At 41.6% G+C, this 15,311-nt stretch overlaps 2 protein-coding genes across 16 annotated transcripts in view; one reads left to right on the top strand and one right to left on the bottom strand.

Annotated features, from left to right (window-relative positions):
* The first annotated feature begins 722 nt into the window (after positions 1–722).
* The window catches only part of LOC127395168 (uncharacterized), a 1,033,854-nt gene continuing 1,019,265 nt past the window's right edge, over positions 723–15,311 (top strand). For all 8 annotated transcript variants that reach the window (XM_051641685.1, XM_051641684.1, XM_051641689.1 and 5 more), the window contains exon 1: positions 723–2,985. In XM_051641685.1, coding sequence (XP_051497645.1) covers positions 725–2,788 — 2,064 coding nt within the window. In that variant the 5' untranslated portion in view covers positions 723–724 and the 3' untranslated portion in view covers positions 2,789–2,985. The remainder of the gene's footprint in view (positions 2,986–15,311) is intronic.
* The window catches only part of LOC127395173 (E3 SUMO-protein ligase PIAS2-like), a 56,286-nt gene continuing 44,840 nt past the window's right edge, over positions 3,866–15,311 (bottom strand). For 2 of the 8 annotated variants that reach the window (XM_051641701.1, XM_051641702.1), the window contains exons 7-14: positions 14,147–14,252; positions 12,374–12,447; positions 11,502–11,662; positions 10,768–10,901; positions 10,172–10,343; positions 7,796–7,935; positions 6,155–6,192; positions 3,866–4,483 (exon numbers count right to left, since the gene is read on the bottom strand). In XM_051641701.1, the coding sequence (XP_051497661.1) occupies positions 4,298–4,483; positions 6,155–6,192; positions 7,796–7,935; positions 10,172–10,343; positions 10,768–10,901; positions 11,502–11,662; positions 12,374–12,447; positions 14,147–14,252 (1,011 nt within the window). In that variant the 3' untranslated portion in view covers positions 3,866–4,297. Of the gene's footprint in view, positions 4,484–6,154; positions 6,193–7,251; positions 7,311–7,795; positions 7,936–10,155; positions 10,344–10,767; positions 10,902–11,501; positions 11,663–12,373; positions 12,448–14,146; positions 14,253–15,311 lie in introns of those variants that run through there. The other 6 variants (XM_051641704.1, XM_051641705.1, XM_051641709.1 and 3 more) reach the window with 6 other exon arrangements.

Raw genomic sequence — 15,311 nt, 5'->3', positions numbered from 1 at the left:
GTACTTTGTCTGGCCTTTCAGATGACCCTTCTGTAGTAGGGTTGCTGGAGGTTGAAGACCAACAGGTGCCAATTGCCACTTCAACAGTGCATAGACGACAGTATCGCACCAACAGAGACTCTGTGATCCCCATTCATAAGCTGATTCGGCAATTGGAAAGCCAAGGTGTGATTAGCAGGACTCATTCACCCTTCAACAGTCCTATCTGGCCAGTGCGAAAGCCTGATGGCGAGTGGAGGCTGACAGTGGACTATCGTGGCCTGAATGAGGTGACACCACCACTTAGTGCTGCTGTACCGGACATGCTAGAGCTTCAGTATGAGTTGGAGTCAAAAGCAGCTAGGTGGTATGCCACTATTGACATTGCTCGTGCATTCTTCTCTATTCCCATAGCACCAGAGTGCAGGCCACAGTTTGCTTTCACCTGGAGGGGAGTCCAGTACACCTGGAATCGACTGCCCCAGGGGTGGAAACACAGCTCAACCATTTGCCATGGACTGATCCATGCTGCACTGGAGAAGGGTGGAGCTCCAGAACACCTGCAGTACATTGATGACATCATTGTGTGGGGTGACACATCAGAAGAAGTTTTTGAGAAAGGTAAAAAGATCATGCAAATTCTTCTGGATGCTGGTTTTGCTGTAAAAAAAGCAAGGTCAAGGGACCTTCGCGAGAGATCCAGTTCCTGGGAATCAAGTGGCAAGATGGTCGTCGCCAGATCCCAATGGATGTGATTAACAAAGTAACAGCTATGGCCCCACCATCAACTAAAAAGGACACTCAAACCTTTTTAGGGACTGTTGGTTTCTGGAGAATGCATATTCCATGTTACAGTGAAATTGTGAAACCTCTCTATGAGGTGACCAGAAAGAAGAATGATTTCAAATGGGGTCCTGACCAACAGAAAGCTTTTGAGCAGATCAAGAAGGAGATTGCGCAGGCAATGGCCCTTGGACCGGTTCGAACAGGGCCAGGCATCAAGAACGTGCTCTACACTGCAGCCGGACACAATGGTCCCAACTGGAGCCTCTGGCAGAAAGCACCAGGGGAAACTCGAGGTCGACCCCTGGGATTCTGGAGCCGGAGCTACAGAGGTTCCGAGGCCAACTACACAACAACTGAGAAGGAGATACTTGCAGCATATGAAGGAGTTAGAGCCGCTTCAGAAGTGATTGGCACTGAAGCACAGCTCTTTCTGGCGCCCAGGCTACCGGTGCTGAGATTCATGTTCGAGAATAACCTTTCTCCTGTCCATCATGCCACCGATGTGACTTGGAGTAAATGGACTGCTTTGATCACCCAAAGAGCCCGAATAGGGAAACCTAATCGTCCAGGTATTGTGGAAGCAATTACAAACTGGCCAGAAGGCACCCACTTTGGAATGCCACCACAAGAAGTGGTGAGACGAGCTCAAGAAGCTCCACCATATGATCATCTACCAGAGACTGAGAAACAATTTGCTCTTTTCACCGATGGCTCCTGTCGTCTTGTAGGGAACCACCGGAAGTGGAAAGCTGCCGTGTGGAGTCCTACACGACTGGTTGCACAAGCAGCTGAAGGAGAAGGTGAATCAAGTCAGTTTGCAGAGGTCAAAGCCATCCAGCTGGCTTTGGACATTGCTGAGCGAGAGGGGTGGCCGAGACTCTACCTCTACACTGACTCGTGGATGGCAGCAAATGCCTTGTGGGGTTGGCTAAAACAGTGGCAGCAGAATAACTGGCAGCGAAAGTGTAAACCTATTTGGGTTGCTGACCTGTGGAAGGACATTGCAGCTCGGATAGAGAAACTGGAGGTAAAAGTGCGTCATGTGGATGCACACGTGCCTCTGAGTCGAGCCACTGAGGAACATCGACACAACCAACGAGCAGATGAGGCTGCTCAAGTGTTCCAAGTAGACTTAGACTGGGAACACAAGGGTGAGCTTTTTCTGGCTCGGTGGGCCCATGATTCTTCAGGTCATCAGGGCAGAGATGCAACATACAAATGGGCTCGTGACCGAGGGGTGGACTTAACTATGGACACTATTGCACAGGTGATGCATGACTGTGAGACATGTGCTGCAATTAAGCAGGCAAAACGGTTGAAACCTTTGTGGTATGAGGGGAGGTGGTCAAAGTACAGATTTGGAGAGGCCTGGCAAATTGACTACATCCCACTGCCTCAGAGCCGCCAGGGTAAGCGCTATGTGCTTACAATGGTGGAAACAAGTACAGGATGGTTGGAGACATATCCTGTGCCTCATGCCACAGCCAGGAATACTGTCCTGGGCCTTGAGAAGCAAATCTTGTGGAGACATGGTACTCCAGAGAGAATTGAGTTAGACAATGGGAGTCATTTAAAAAACAGTCTTGTCACTGACTGGGCTAAAGAGCATGGTATTGAATGGATCTCCCATATCCCATACTATGCACAGGCCTCAGGGAAAGTTGAAAGGTACAATGGTCTGTTGAAGGCTACCCTAAAGGCAATGGGTGGTGGAACTTTCAAAAACTGGGATAAAAATTTGGCAAAGGCCACCTGGTTAGTTAATACCAGGGGATCCATCAATCGGGCTGGTCCTGCCCAGTCAGACCTTTTGCGTACTGCAGATGGGGATAAAGTCCCTGTGGTATGTGAAAGAAACCTGCTGGGTAAAAGTGTTTGGGTCTATCCTGCTTCAGGCAAAGGTAAACCTGTCAGGGGTATTGCTTTTGCTCAGGGACCTGGACATACCTGGTGTGTGATGATGGAGGATGGTGAAGTACAATATGTACCTCAAGGTAATCTGACTTTGGGAGAGAATCCTTAATTTGACAGCTGGTAAAGTATAGAGCCTGTACGTAATATATGGTATGGAATAAGGGGTGGAATGTCCTGGTTTGAGCCAGGATTAAGCCAATTTTTCTTTTCATTTATTTTTTTTTCCTTCAGTAAGCTTTCTTTTAACTAGCAACTGTGTGTTCTGCTAGGCTGATAAGACAGTGGAATGTTTTTCTAACTACTGAGGTTTCAAAGTTACACCTTCACTCCGCCGGCTCAGACACTATGGGTAGATCTCTGACCCCCCCGCCGTGGGAGGCTGAGTTAGACAGACAGCAAAATTGGCCAAAGATATTCCATTCCATATATCTATGTAAGCTCAAAGGAAGGTCAGATATCATAGAAGACAACTTCCTTCCTTCTTCTTCTCGCCTTCTCTTCCGTCCATGGCCGGTGTCCGGGGAGGACTCTGTTCATCCATCACCGTCGACCCTTAGGCTCGAGCTCTCCTGACCCTCATAACTCTCTGCTTTCTCCGGCAGCAGCTCCGGGATTCCTCGGGACTCTTCCCAGTTCAGGGGAGTGCTGTGGGAGTTGCTGGGGGTGGGGGGAGGTGAGAGGCTTTTGCCCATATCTGAATATATCTGTATATAATTGTATATATTTTCTTGTATGATTCATTAGTGTTTTAATTAAAGCTGTGTAGTTTAGTTTTCAATCCAGCCAAGTCTCTCTCTTTTTCTCTCTCTCCTTCCCTACCTGGGTGGGGGTGGAGGGGATCGAGAGCATTGTTGTCGGACCTGAGTCAACCGGTGACATAAAGTTATCAAACCTGAAATTCAACTATAGCCGGACTGTGCATAGTTGGGGAGGTGTCCTAATTCTGACATAACAATACAGAGATTGTGTGATGCAGGGTTTGCATAGATAGCTTGTCCCCTCTTGAACCCAAAGAACATTAAGAGGAAGAAGTCAGAGCTTAGGATTTTGCTGCATTTCTAAAAAACATGAAATCAGGAGGGGGGAAAAAATAATCCCATTTACAGAGGCTTCCCCTACATCCCCACTTCCCCCTTACATGGAGAACAAGAGACATACAACACAAGTCATGGCTATTTCACAAAGCTTGTCTTAATTGAAGTTTATTACATGTACCAGTGAAAATATTTTAAAAATCACTAATTCATACACTTCTGCACCTTTGTCCAGGTTGTTGTGGTTAAGTGCCTTTTTTATTTAAAAAGTTTTTGTTTGTTTTTGCATTATTGCTGTATTTTGCAACAAAAAGACTTTTCCCCAAAACAAGCCAAAAGCATAAAAGCATGTTCTGAAGGGGCTTTCTCCACACCAGCAAGAAGCTGCTCTAGTGAGCAAGAAAAAAAAATATTAAAAAAAAAAATAATCTATCACTTCTGTTCCTAGTGTAGATGAATTTACTCCATTTTCCATAAGGCGAATCCTTTCAATAAATATCAGAATAACTTCCAAGATGCTGAAGTTCCAGAGACACAAGCACCAGCTGTACAATTTCTCCTGGAGTCCCATGCTGCCCCCTGTTTCAGTCCAGTGAGATGATGTCAGGAGCGCTGCCTCCACTACTGGTTATCACTCCTGTCTCGCTCCTGCTGGAGGAGCTAACGTGTGTGCTGTTGTTCTCATGGTGACCGGTTAATGTGATAACGCTGCCAGGCGCGCTGCTTGTTAAGGTTGAGGTGAGACTATCCAAAAACATAGGAGGACAGTACTGCTTGAAACAAACAATGAAGAATGAAGAGACTTAACTGCACAAGGGAAACGTATGCTCTGAAGATACATCTTCCCTACAACAAGCACAAAACCCTACTAGCTGAACCTCATTAACACTTGCATAGCAAGAACTGTAGTTCTGCAAACCAGCAAGTAAGCAAGCACAGATGGTAGCCACAAACCCTTTCCCCTCATCTTCCCTTCCCCTCCCTTACTAACTGGTTAGCTTGAGCTTTTACTACCACATTAAGAAACATTACCATGATCACAAAAGAACCCTTAGCATTTGGAGAATGTTCGCTGCTCATATGTACTGGGCACAACTGCATATTCAGGCTCTTTTCATCATGAAAGGTAGCAGATTGTTTTTTGCTGCTATGATGAAAGTTATAATAATTTAATCCCCTCAAATGGCAGCAGCTGTACTAATCAACATTTTCATAATATATACCTGCAATGATACATGCAGGTGTCTCAACATTTTTTGCAGTGACAAATGAGCCCTGATCGATTCTGATTGAGAAAAATTACTAAGTTGATTTCAATTTCCTGAAGTGAAAGACAAGCCTTCTCAAAACAGCACTAAACATTTTAAGCATTTAGAAACAGAACAAGGTTGCCAGGTGTAGAAGAGGATAATATAAGACACCCCTGCATGCTCACACACTTTATTCAACACATCTTTCTCTTACCCTGTGGATTCCAATCTTGGGTATGTGTTTAGAACTGAGCCTGAACTTTTTGAACTGTCCAAAGTGGACACTTCATAGCAGCATACCTGCTTCCAGTCTCCCACATGAACAAACTTCTGTTATTCCCACTTTTGGCAGTTCAGATCTCAAGGTCAGGCAGAGTATTGCAAAATGCAGGAATTGGAAAGAAAAGGAGGAAGTTCATCCTTTGTTTGTAAGGCACTCGAATGTCAACTCTACAGTAGAGTCCTATTACTGTTGTCTTCTAGTGACAGAGATGAAACAGAGGGCCTGCATTGGATCCTTTTGTCTTAGGGAGTCAATATTCCCTCACATCTCAAAGATGTAGTCAGTCTGTGTAAGAATCTAGTGACAGTAATAATAATTTTTCCTAACTATGTAAAGATTAAGTTTCCAGGGAAGTAAAAGCATCACCTAAGATACTCTTGACCTACAAAATTTCCATATAATCCAAAGCCAATGGGATTTAGGTGTTACACAGAGGGATTTATTATAAAAGTGTTCAGTCATACACCCATCAAATTAATGAAGGTATTTTCTTTAAAACTTAATCTCCTAATTTCAAAACCAACAGAAACAGCAATCCGTGAAGTATATTTACAGAGCTTAATCTGGCGTACAGATACACAGGATGAACTAAGAGCATGAAGTACATGATGGGTGTATTCAAGTTAGTGCTGTGCAAGTATCTGTTTTAGAAAGACAAACTATCGATAAAGAGTGAGTTTCCAAGTCTGGATTTATCATAGTGGGGCTAAATTGGACCCTCTGTTAATGTATCTTCATCACCACCTCTTGTTGGGAAAATGAATTTTCCTGGTCTGTGGTTAGTTAGGTCCAAGCAAGTGGACTGCAAGCATGATATGGATGATGACAGCATCCTGATAGTTACACTTGAGCAGTATATTACATAATACAGACTTGGAAGTTAACCCCATAGCAGTTCAGAAACGTACCTGTGAATCAACTGGGATTAGTGAAAGAAAATCCAGACCTAGAAAAGAAGGATAAGTTGATGACTTTCTTTTATTCATACACAAAAATATTGAGGAACTTTTTTGTGGTTATAAAACAGACTTTGCAATTGTTACAGTTTCAAAATTTAATATACCACTGTGACACCACTCTCAACAACTACTTCAGGCACAGCACGAGTTTTTTATTACAAGGGGTTCTTTTTAACAATAAGAATAACATAATGATGTATTTTTCACTAATATTGCAGGGTGGTTCATACTGGTTGCTTAGATGGAGGTTGCCATTTGGAGCTGTTGGTTCATAATGCAAGTTTCACTGCATATTATACCTGACTTGGCCAAACCAGGACATGAAGAGTGTCATCACATTAAAGATGCTGGAATGAAGTAAAGTCACAACATGCACAAGTCCAAAAACAAGTAGCAGGTCTCTTCCTCCACCCACAGACAGCCAATAAACTACAGTCTTTTTTGTTTTGTTTCTAAATATTGGCCTTGTGTTTGCTATGTCAACAGAAAGAAACGGTAAATAAACTTCCTCCCTCTCCATTCACCTCCAAATCTGTTCTGGCCAGTTCTCCTCCTCTTCTCCATTAAAGAAAAATTTTGAAGGAGATTTAAAGCTCAGCTACCTTTACAGAATTGACAGCTTCTTTTGTTCTTGCATGTTCTAGAATTTAAGTTGATGGAGATAGACAAAAGACAGTTCTAGACTTCCATTCTCTCAACTTACTGTCCTATCCAATTTGGGAAGATAACCAATTTCTTAACAAGAAGAGGAGGGAGGGAGCAGTGAGGGAACCAAAATGAACAGTGAAACAAGGGGAATGATATCCATCCCATTGCCAAACTGGTGCTGAAAAAAGAGGAAAAAACCCAGAGATGTTGCAGGGGAGAAATGAACACAGGAATGGAGCAGGAAGAGGGAAATACAGTAGGCCAGTGTGACACCTGTTGCCACAAGTCACCATTTCCTTGGCTCCGGGTTTGTTACAGCCATCAAAGAGAACCCCCAGAGTCCCTACATACAGTGTTCTTTTCAAGGAACTAGAATAGAAAACAATCAGTATCCCCACCTTTTGTCTGATATTTAGCAGCTGTGTTGAAGAATGCATCATGGGCATTTAGGGTATGTCTAGGCAAAGAAAGTCAATAGAGGTCAGCTTATATATTGTAGCTCACCTTAACCTTTTTCATACAGTCTAGACAGAGCACCACTAGAATCAGCTAGCAGAATATGTCTGCATTATAGGGTTGGGATGAGTCAGTACCATCACACATCCATAACTTAAATAAGCAGCTACTCTCCCTTGCATCTACAACACGTAACAATAGGATGTTTACACAAAGTCTAACTGAATATAGCAAGAGGTGTTTCTGGCTGCCATTCCAAAGTGCCAATTTGTACCCCAGAAGCAATGTTTTTCACATCACTGTTGCAAAGTGCAATCTGAAACTTGAAAAACAATCCATACTGGACTTGTCTAGGCATTATATCAGTACAATACTGCATATGGTTTTGTTCCATTACAAAAAAAAGTTTATCAATTCTCCAGTTTTTACCCACCCCGCAAATTAATAAGGCTGTCAGGCTATACATTAAAAATAGCCACTACCTACCCGGCAAGTCTGATGAAATACTGGATACTGGTGAATGATGGAATGGTACTGGGTAGTCTGTTACTGAAGGAGGAATAGCAGCAGCATCAACTGTTGTCACACTAGGCACTCTGACAGTAGATGGCTGATACATGAGAACCCTGTTTTAAACAGCATGGAAAAGTACAAAAAACCTAGCCATTAGTTACAGAAGAGAAATTATGCACCACTGTGCACTCTCAATGAGAAGGTCACTATGTTACAAAACATCTATAGCATGGCTACTCACTACACAGTATTCCACTCTAATTTCCTCTTTCATAACAGTCTTCATAATAACAAGACCATATCTTGGCTCTCAACAGCAGCTGTGATACAAGAGTAAGTTGGCATTAAAACAAAGTACAGTGCTGGAGTAATTTATAACAGTCTACCATTCAGAGACAGATACAGAAATCTGTATCTGTGGAGCACCCTGGGAGGGATGTGCAGGTTAGCCAGATCCAGGAGGAGAGCACTTGTTTACATTTCTTCACATAACTGTTCCTCAGTGCTAACCTGTCATGCCAAGTGCACAACTGACCATTATTCAGTCTTTGGAGCACAGATTACACACATGAGAGTTAAATATCAAACCCATCTTTACTCACAGCCTGAGCCCAAGCTAAGTTCAGCTCTCCAGGAGCATGCAACCAGTTAAAACTCTTCTGCATCCCCCCCTTCTGCCCAATTACTTTGCAGCACTGTTAAAGATGACACCACAGGCATTCAAGACACCATCCACATGCATGAAGTACTTGATAAATTCCAAGTCAGGTGGAAACACCCAGAGTCCCATTCCCAGCTGTTATGCATCGCTCCCTCCATTCCACCAGCCATAAGTGTTACACATTCATGTCTTCCTCCCTAGACTGCTGCATTGGAGCATTTATGCTACATCTGATTTCAGAAGCTTGGATTTTAGACCCTCCCTTCTCAAGCACCTTTTATACTTCAGCCTATGTTGTTTCTGCCTATAGGAAGTCACCCCACAGTTTTGCCCAAACTAACACTCAGGCAACATTGTTTAGAGGACATAAGCTATTCCCCAAAAACTTGGCTTTGAAAAATGAAAACATGCCATTTCTATACCTGAACAGAAAGAAAAATACATTGGTCACAGACAGACAAGAATACTCAGTCTTTCTACAATTATTGCTGCAGGTAGCCATCTCAAACAGACACGGGAGCATAAAAAGAAGTCTTGGCACATTCTGAAACTTCATTAAGAGATGTATTTGTAGCTATTTTTTCTTATAAAAATAAAGTGTCTTGCAGAAGTACTCCTCCATAGTCCTCACAAAAAGCAACAGCATTTCAGTATCACTGCTGAAAGTTGCCAAAGATGACCAACTACTTGCTCACCAAAGACCATACATTCCTGTGGATTAGAGACACAATACACCTGCTCATTACTTCAAGAACTGGCAAAACAGAAGGAGTTTGGTTTTATTACTATTATTCTAGTACAAGACATAAGCCACTATGCTGACAGAAACATACCTCATGCATGCCATTACTAAAAGCTGACACTTGGAATAGTCTTGTGGAGCAAGGAGTGACTGTGGTGATCTTAACTAGTGCCCCTCTCTCCCTGCAGGTCTCCTGTACCCTACAGGCCAAGAGCAAGAACGCTATGGAAGCCACAAACAGTAAATGCAGCTGAGTTGCACAGATTGGGACAGACAGAAGGCGGCACAACAGTAAAGAAGCTGGTTAAGCCTGCTGCTCCAGTTAAGCATGACAAAAAAAGAGCAGTTGACAGAGGACTTGGGAAGTCATTGGTTGTGCTAACCAAGGTGCAGAACTGACCGATAACCATGGCCAACAAGTGTCCAAGACATTTCAGAGTTTAAAAGAAAGATGAAGGAAAAGCTTGTCTTGATTCAAAACAGTGAAGCACCTCCCTTCCAAGATTGACAGGATGGATAAAACATGCAACACAGCCTAGTTTCCTGGGCACCAGAGCAGATTAGATAAAGGGTATTACAGACAGGAAGAGAAAAGCCTTTAAGATTACACTAACTTATAAAGAATGCATAAAGCTCCTCCACTTGGCATAATCTGCTTTCTCAGAAAAATCCTGTCCATTAGCTTAGTCAGCTTCCTTTTTTATCAAGAAATATCCCTGCAAACATAGCAACAGTCAGTGCAAGTCTTTTGCAAGATGTAAAACTATTTAATAGTCTTTTGCCTGTACAGAGGTACTGTATCAATACAACCTTCTGCAAGGAGAGGCCTAGAAATTCTCCTCTGGAAGTTTGGAGCTGGATGCTAAAGAGATTACAAATCCATTTATCTACACATCTGTTTATCTGAGACATAACAGAACAACAACTAACTTTAAAATTGACAAACCCTTTGTTTGGGCTTCCTTGTGTTTCAGTCATAAAAATGCACTTTTGTTTGGCAGGAGGATCTTCCTCTTCATCAGAAGAGCTTTCTATTGTCAAGTCAATAATGTCAACTTTCTTCTTGTTGACCTCATTGGTCACTGTCACAGAACACAATTTGCTAACACCACTGGAACCTAAACAAGAAAATAAAATATCACTGTTTTTTAAAGGCTGTTGACATCAGTAGTTTTTATTTGCAACAGAACCAGGAACTCAAATCCTGATTTAGCTCATTTTCCTGACCACTACAGAGACTGTTACTGCCCAGGAACTGTTTTATTAGTATTCTATATCACTTTAATCTTCACTTATCAGGTTAAGGACCTAAAACAAGAACAACCTTTCATTTTCTTAACTGCTATTATAAAGAGCAAAGACAAAGCCCCAAAATGCACACTTTTAGAGATGCAACCCTTTCTTTTTAGTTTAAAAGACAAGAAGGTTAGAAGTATTAAGCCCTCCACGAAACAAATATCAACATCCATACATGTTGCCCAAACTACAACTAAGTCTCCAAGACTTTTTCTTGGTTTGCAACCAGTTCCCAGATGAACATACTTTCTATTTTGGTACACTGTGGACTTGAGACTTTCACAGCTTCTTTCTTTGGCCTCATAGGGCACCAGGAGCCATCTTCTTGGAATTTGATCTCATCTACATCTGAACATTCATTAAGGATTTCCATAAAGAGTCTGAAAAATCAAGTTGTGTGGTTTCATTTTTTATTCCAAGTGAAATTTTTTATTTTAAGTCAAAATAAGACAATTGAAAAAGCTCATTATGATCACCTTTGACCCACTGCATGTACTCTCTCCCTACTTCATCTTACCTGGAAGCCTGTAATTACAGCTTTTGCAGACATCAAAACCTAAGAGAATCCCAACCAACTCATATTTCACTCCAACATTACTGCAACTCAGATTTCCATACAGAAGCAAAAATCATCATCCTTTGAATCAAGTTTGACACTTGTTTATTAGTTACATTTTAAAGTTAAAAGCTTCAGAGATCATGCAATATAAAAGGGAGACCTATCCTTAGATGTCACATTTGGATTTCTCCAGAGGAAATATACTGAGGCGCAAGAGTTTGATAATGCAGTTAGAAGAGAAACTTATGTGGTTTGTTACATGGGAATAGAAACTAACAGAGTCTAATGGTTCCGCCCAGACTAAAGTATTTTGACAAAAAAAATAGTATGAAATAGCTAAACCTCAAGTCACAAAAGTAGCTATCAAGTACATAATGAAAAACTTTAAGTAATTATATAATCTGCAAACCCAGTCTCTTACCCATCTAATATCAGGCTCTCATAAGTTGCCTTTTTGTCACAGACAGGGCAGATCCAGGTAGGTTTCTTTTCATTCATTTGAAGATAAAGAGCAGCATCAAAACACTGCAGGTGTGTACAAGTAACAGCCCGGCATGGGATTGTCAGTCTCATTTTTCCCAGCTGCAGGAAATGCATTTAAAGAGTGTCAGAACAGAAAATAGTGAAGTAGGCCTGGATGGCTAACAATTAAATTGGAGGCAATTGGTAAAGTAACTGTCTCTTCTCATTACAGAGCTTCCCAGTGCACTTAAAGGAATAATAAAGCCATCCTCAAAGTCTCCACTGAGTTGAAAGCAGTCAAAAACATTTTTAATGGACCTGCGTCAATATTATTTCTAGAATTGTATTTTTATTAAAAGGCTAGTTTCTATCTGGAAAAAGAAACCCCAAAGCAGTGTTACCTTGTTAGATGGCAATAAAGTTTTTTGTTCACTACAGTAGCTGGCAGCATAAGCAATACCACCAAGATGAGGAGATCCGAAGCTTTATTTATCAGCACATCCTTTAATTATTCTGTCTTTAATTACTCTGCCCAATTAGTCTCAATATATGAGATTACTCCTTCTAAGGACCTCACTATACAAACGAGTAGCAACTTGCTTTTGACTGCATTGCAACTGAGGCATTCAAGTTTCTAAAACCATAGTTGATTGAATGCTGCTACAATCAGGTGCTTGTACATGCACCCTTCTCCCAACTATTTTATATTAATAAATCAGTATATAACAAAAGCCAGTGAAGTTTTAAAAGTGAGGCCTTTTAAAAGCAGCCCAACTCTGCACTAAAAATGAAAATACAAATCTGTATATAGTAATTTCCAGCTATACTTACAGGACACATCAGAGATACCCGCAGACTGGTTGTGGCAATCTCACTATCAGGATCTGCAGTTAGTTTTTCTTTAACTATTAAAAAAAATTAAGAAGTTATACACAGACATAATTACTTAAAATGCTAATCTTGATTTGCCAGTTGTCCTGGTTTGAGCCAGGATTAAGCCAATTTTCTTTTTACTGATTTTTTTTCCTTCAGTGAACTCTCTTAAGCAGCACACTAGGCCTGTGCATTCCTGACCCTCATAACTCTACCCTCAGCTCCTGTCTGCTCTGCCACTATCTCTGGAAGTGGTCTGGGATTTTCAGGACTGCTCACAGCTAAGGAGAATGCCGTGGGAGTTGCTGAGGGTAGGGGGAGGTGATAGGGGTTTGCACATTCCTGAACATATTTGTATATATTTGTACATATTTCTTTTATCATTAATATTTAATTAAAGCTGTCTAGTTTATTTTTCAATCTGGAAACCTCTCTTCCTATTCTCTCTCTCCTTTCCCCATCTGGGTGGGAGGGGGAGGGGATAGAGAGCATTATTGTCACTAGTTTAATTGCCGATCCTGAGTCAAACCGTGACAGCCAGTACATGTACTTTATTATCAGCTATGTAAAAAATTTAAGCATCTATGAAACTAATTCATAGCAATATCCAACAACAGTTTCATTATTTATAAGCAGCTGGCAAACGCGGTGCATCACAAGATTTTTTTATGTGCAGCAAATGCTGCAATCGTTAGTAGAGCAAACTCAACCCAACATGCCAAGAGATAAATAAAATAAACATCAGTGGGTGAGGTACAAAGACAAGACAATCAGCATTACATGCAAGTGAAGAGAACCCATATTTAGGATGTCTACCTGCACCTCACAGCTCACCACAGTAAATGGTGTTAGATGAGATCTCTAGGTGTGCTGGGTCTAGGACAACTGTATGATGCCAACTGTACGTGGATTGACAGATGACACTTGTTCAGCACCATCAACAGAACCTTGGGGAGCAGGCAGCTCTGCTCACAGTGCTCTTTTTTTTGCAAGGAAACTGTGTATGTGTATATGTATATATATATATGGAGGGTTCAAGTGTATGAGTCACACCATTTGTCACACGAAAAATTAATGATGAGATAAAGGCAACTCAATCAAATGTACTACAAACAGCTCGTTTCAGTTTGCAGTCCTGAACATCACTGAAAAACTGTATTCTGATGTTTAATTGCATTCGTTTAACATTGCTTTTATAAAATGTTTTTGAATGGTTTCTAATTGCATGTTTACCATCACTTTTTAAAACTGTTTTGATTTTTTTAATTGCATTTGTTTAACATTACTTTTAGAAAATATCTCATGCTTGAGTTGCCTTTATCTCATCATTAATTTTTTGTGTGACAAATGGTGTGACTCATACACTTGAACTCCCCTATATACATAGTTTCCTTGAAAAAATCAGCACTGTGAGAAGAGCCACCTGCTCCCCAAGGTTGTGATCATAGTGCTGAAGGCACACCACCTGCTGATCGGCATACAGTTGTCTCGATGAAGAGTCGGCAGTGTAGAAATGTCTGGCACCCAGCTGGTGGTGTTCAGTCGCCTTTTTCCGAGGTGTGCTCCCTACCAGTGCAGGGACCCACACCGAAAAAGTGCATAACCTTTGATACTCTGGGCAGGGTCTTTATTTTCAAAATGCTGCAAATCCCCTAAGTACTACCAGTTCAAGTTTTTAAGAGCCACCAACCACTCTCAGAAAGTACAGACAAGCAAATTAATTTTACTTACTTAGTGCTCTGGAATGATCGGGGTTTCTGATACCTTTCATTTTTAACCTCTGCAAAAGCATAGCTGAAGTAAGCTGACGAACAAGATACACAGACATGGAGTAATTCTACAAAAAGAGTGATTAAAGATGAAATATTGATTTATTAAAGCACTTCTACAACATATTACTGTTTATGCTAGCTGTAGTATACAGTAAAAACAAACATATCAATTTTTTGCTTGATAATTATGAAAAGCATTAACAGACGACTTGATTACTGTGAAAGAGTACAATACTCTGCAAGAATTCTCCTGCCCATCAACTCAGATTTTCCTATTTCAGTTGTTACTTAACAACCAAGAGACACTCTAGGGTCTTTTCTTGGAAAGATGGTTTAGACTGGTGACACACCATCTTGCAGATGCAGTTTTAAGAATTTGTCATGTTTGCCTCCTACCTACTTCCTTTTTTTAAGTGTCAAACTGTTAGGGAGCTCAGACAATCATGTGAAGAAAAAAACCAAAACTCTTTCAGGAGCAAAAACACCACCTTCAACTGGTACACTTCTATGGGTAATCTGTTCCAGTGTCTCACAACCCTCATTGCCAAGAATTTCTTCCTAATATCTAATCTAAATCTACCTTCTCCAAATAATATCTAATCTAAATCTACCTTCTCCAAGTTTAAATCTGTTCCCCCTTGTCATTATCGCTACATGCCCTTGTAAAAATTCCTCTCCAGCTTTCCTGAAGGCCCCCTTCAGATAGTGAAAGGTTACTATCAGGTCTCCCCGGAGCCTTTTCTTCTCCAGGTTGAACAGCTCCAACTCTCTCAGCCTGTCTTCATAGGAGAGGTGCTCCAGCCCTCTGATCATCTTTGTGGCCCTCTTCTGGACTCACTCCAACAGCCCCACATCCTTCCTGTGTTGGGGGCTCCAGAGCTGAACACAGTACTCCAGGTGGGGTCTCACAAGAGCAGAGTAGAGGGGGAGAATCACCTCCCTCAATCTGCTGAACACACATCTTTTGATGCAGCCCAGGATGCAGTTGGCTTTCTGGGCTGCAAGCACACATTGCTGTCTCATGTTGAGCTTTTCATCAACCAACACCCCCAAGTCCTTCTCCTCAGGGCTGTTCTCAATCCATTCTTGACCCAACCTGTAATTGTGCTTGGGATTGCCCCAAC

Source organism: Apus apus, chromosome W, assembly GCF_020740795.1.
Source record: "Apus apus isolate bApuApu2 chromosome W, bApuApu2.pri.cur, whole genome shotgun sequence".
In the NCBI taxonomy this organism is placed as follows: domain Eukaryota; kingdom Metazoa; phylum Chordata; class Aves; order Apodiformes; family Apodidae; genus Apus; species Apus apus.
The sequence above is the reverse complement of the archived record's forward strand: the minus strand, read 5'-3'. Positions and strand labels throughout refer to the sequence as shown.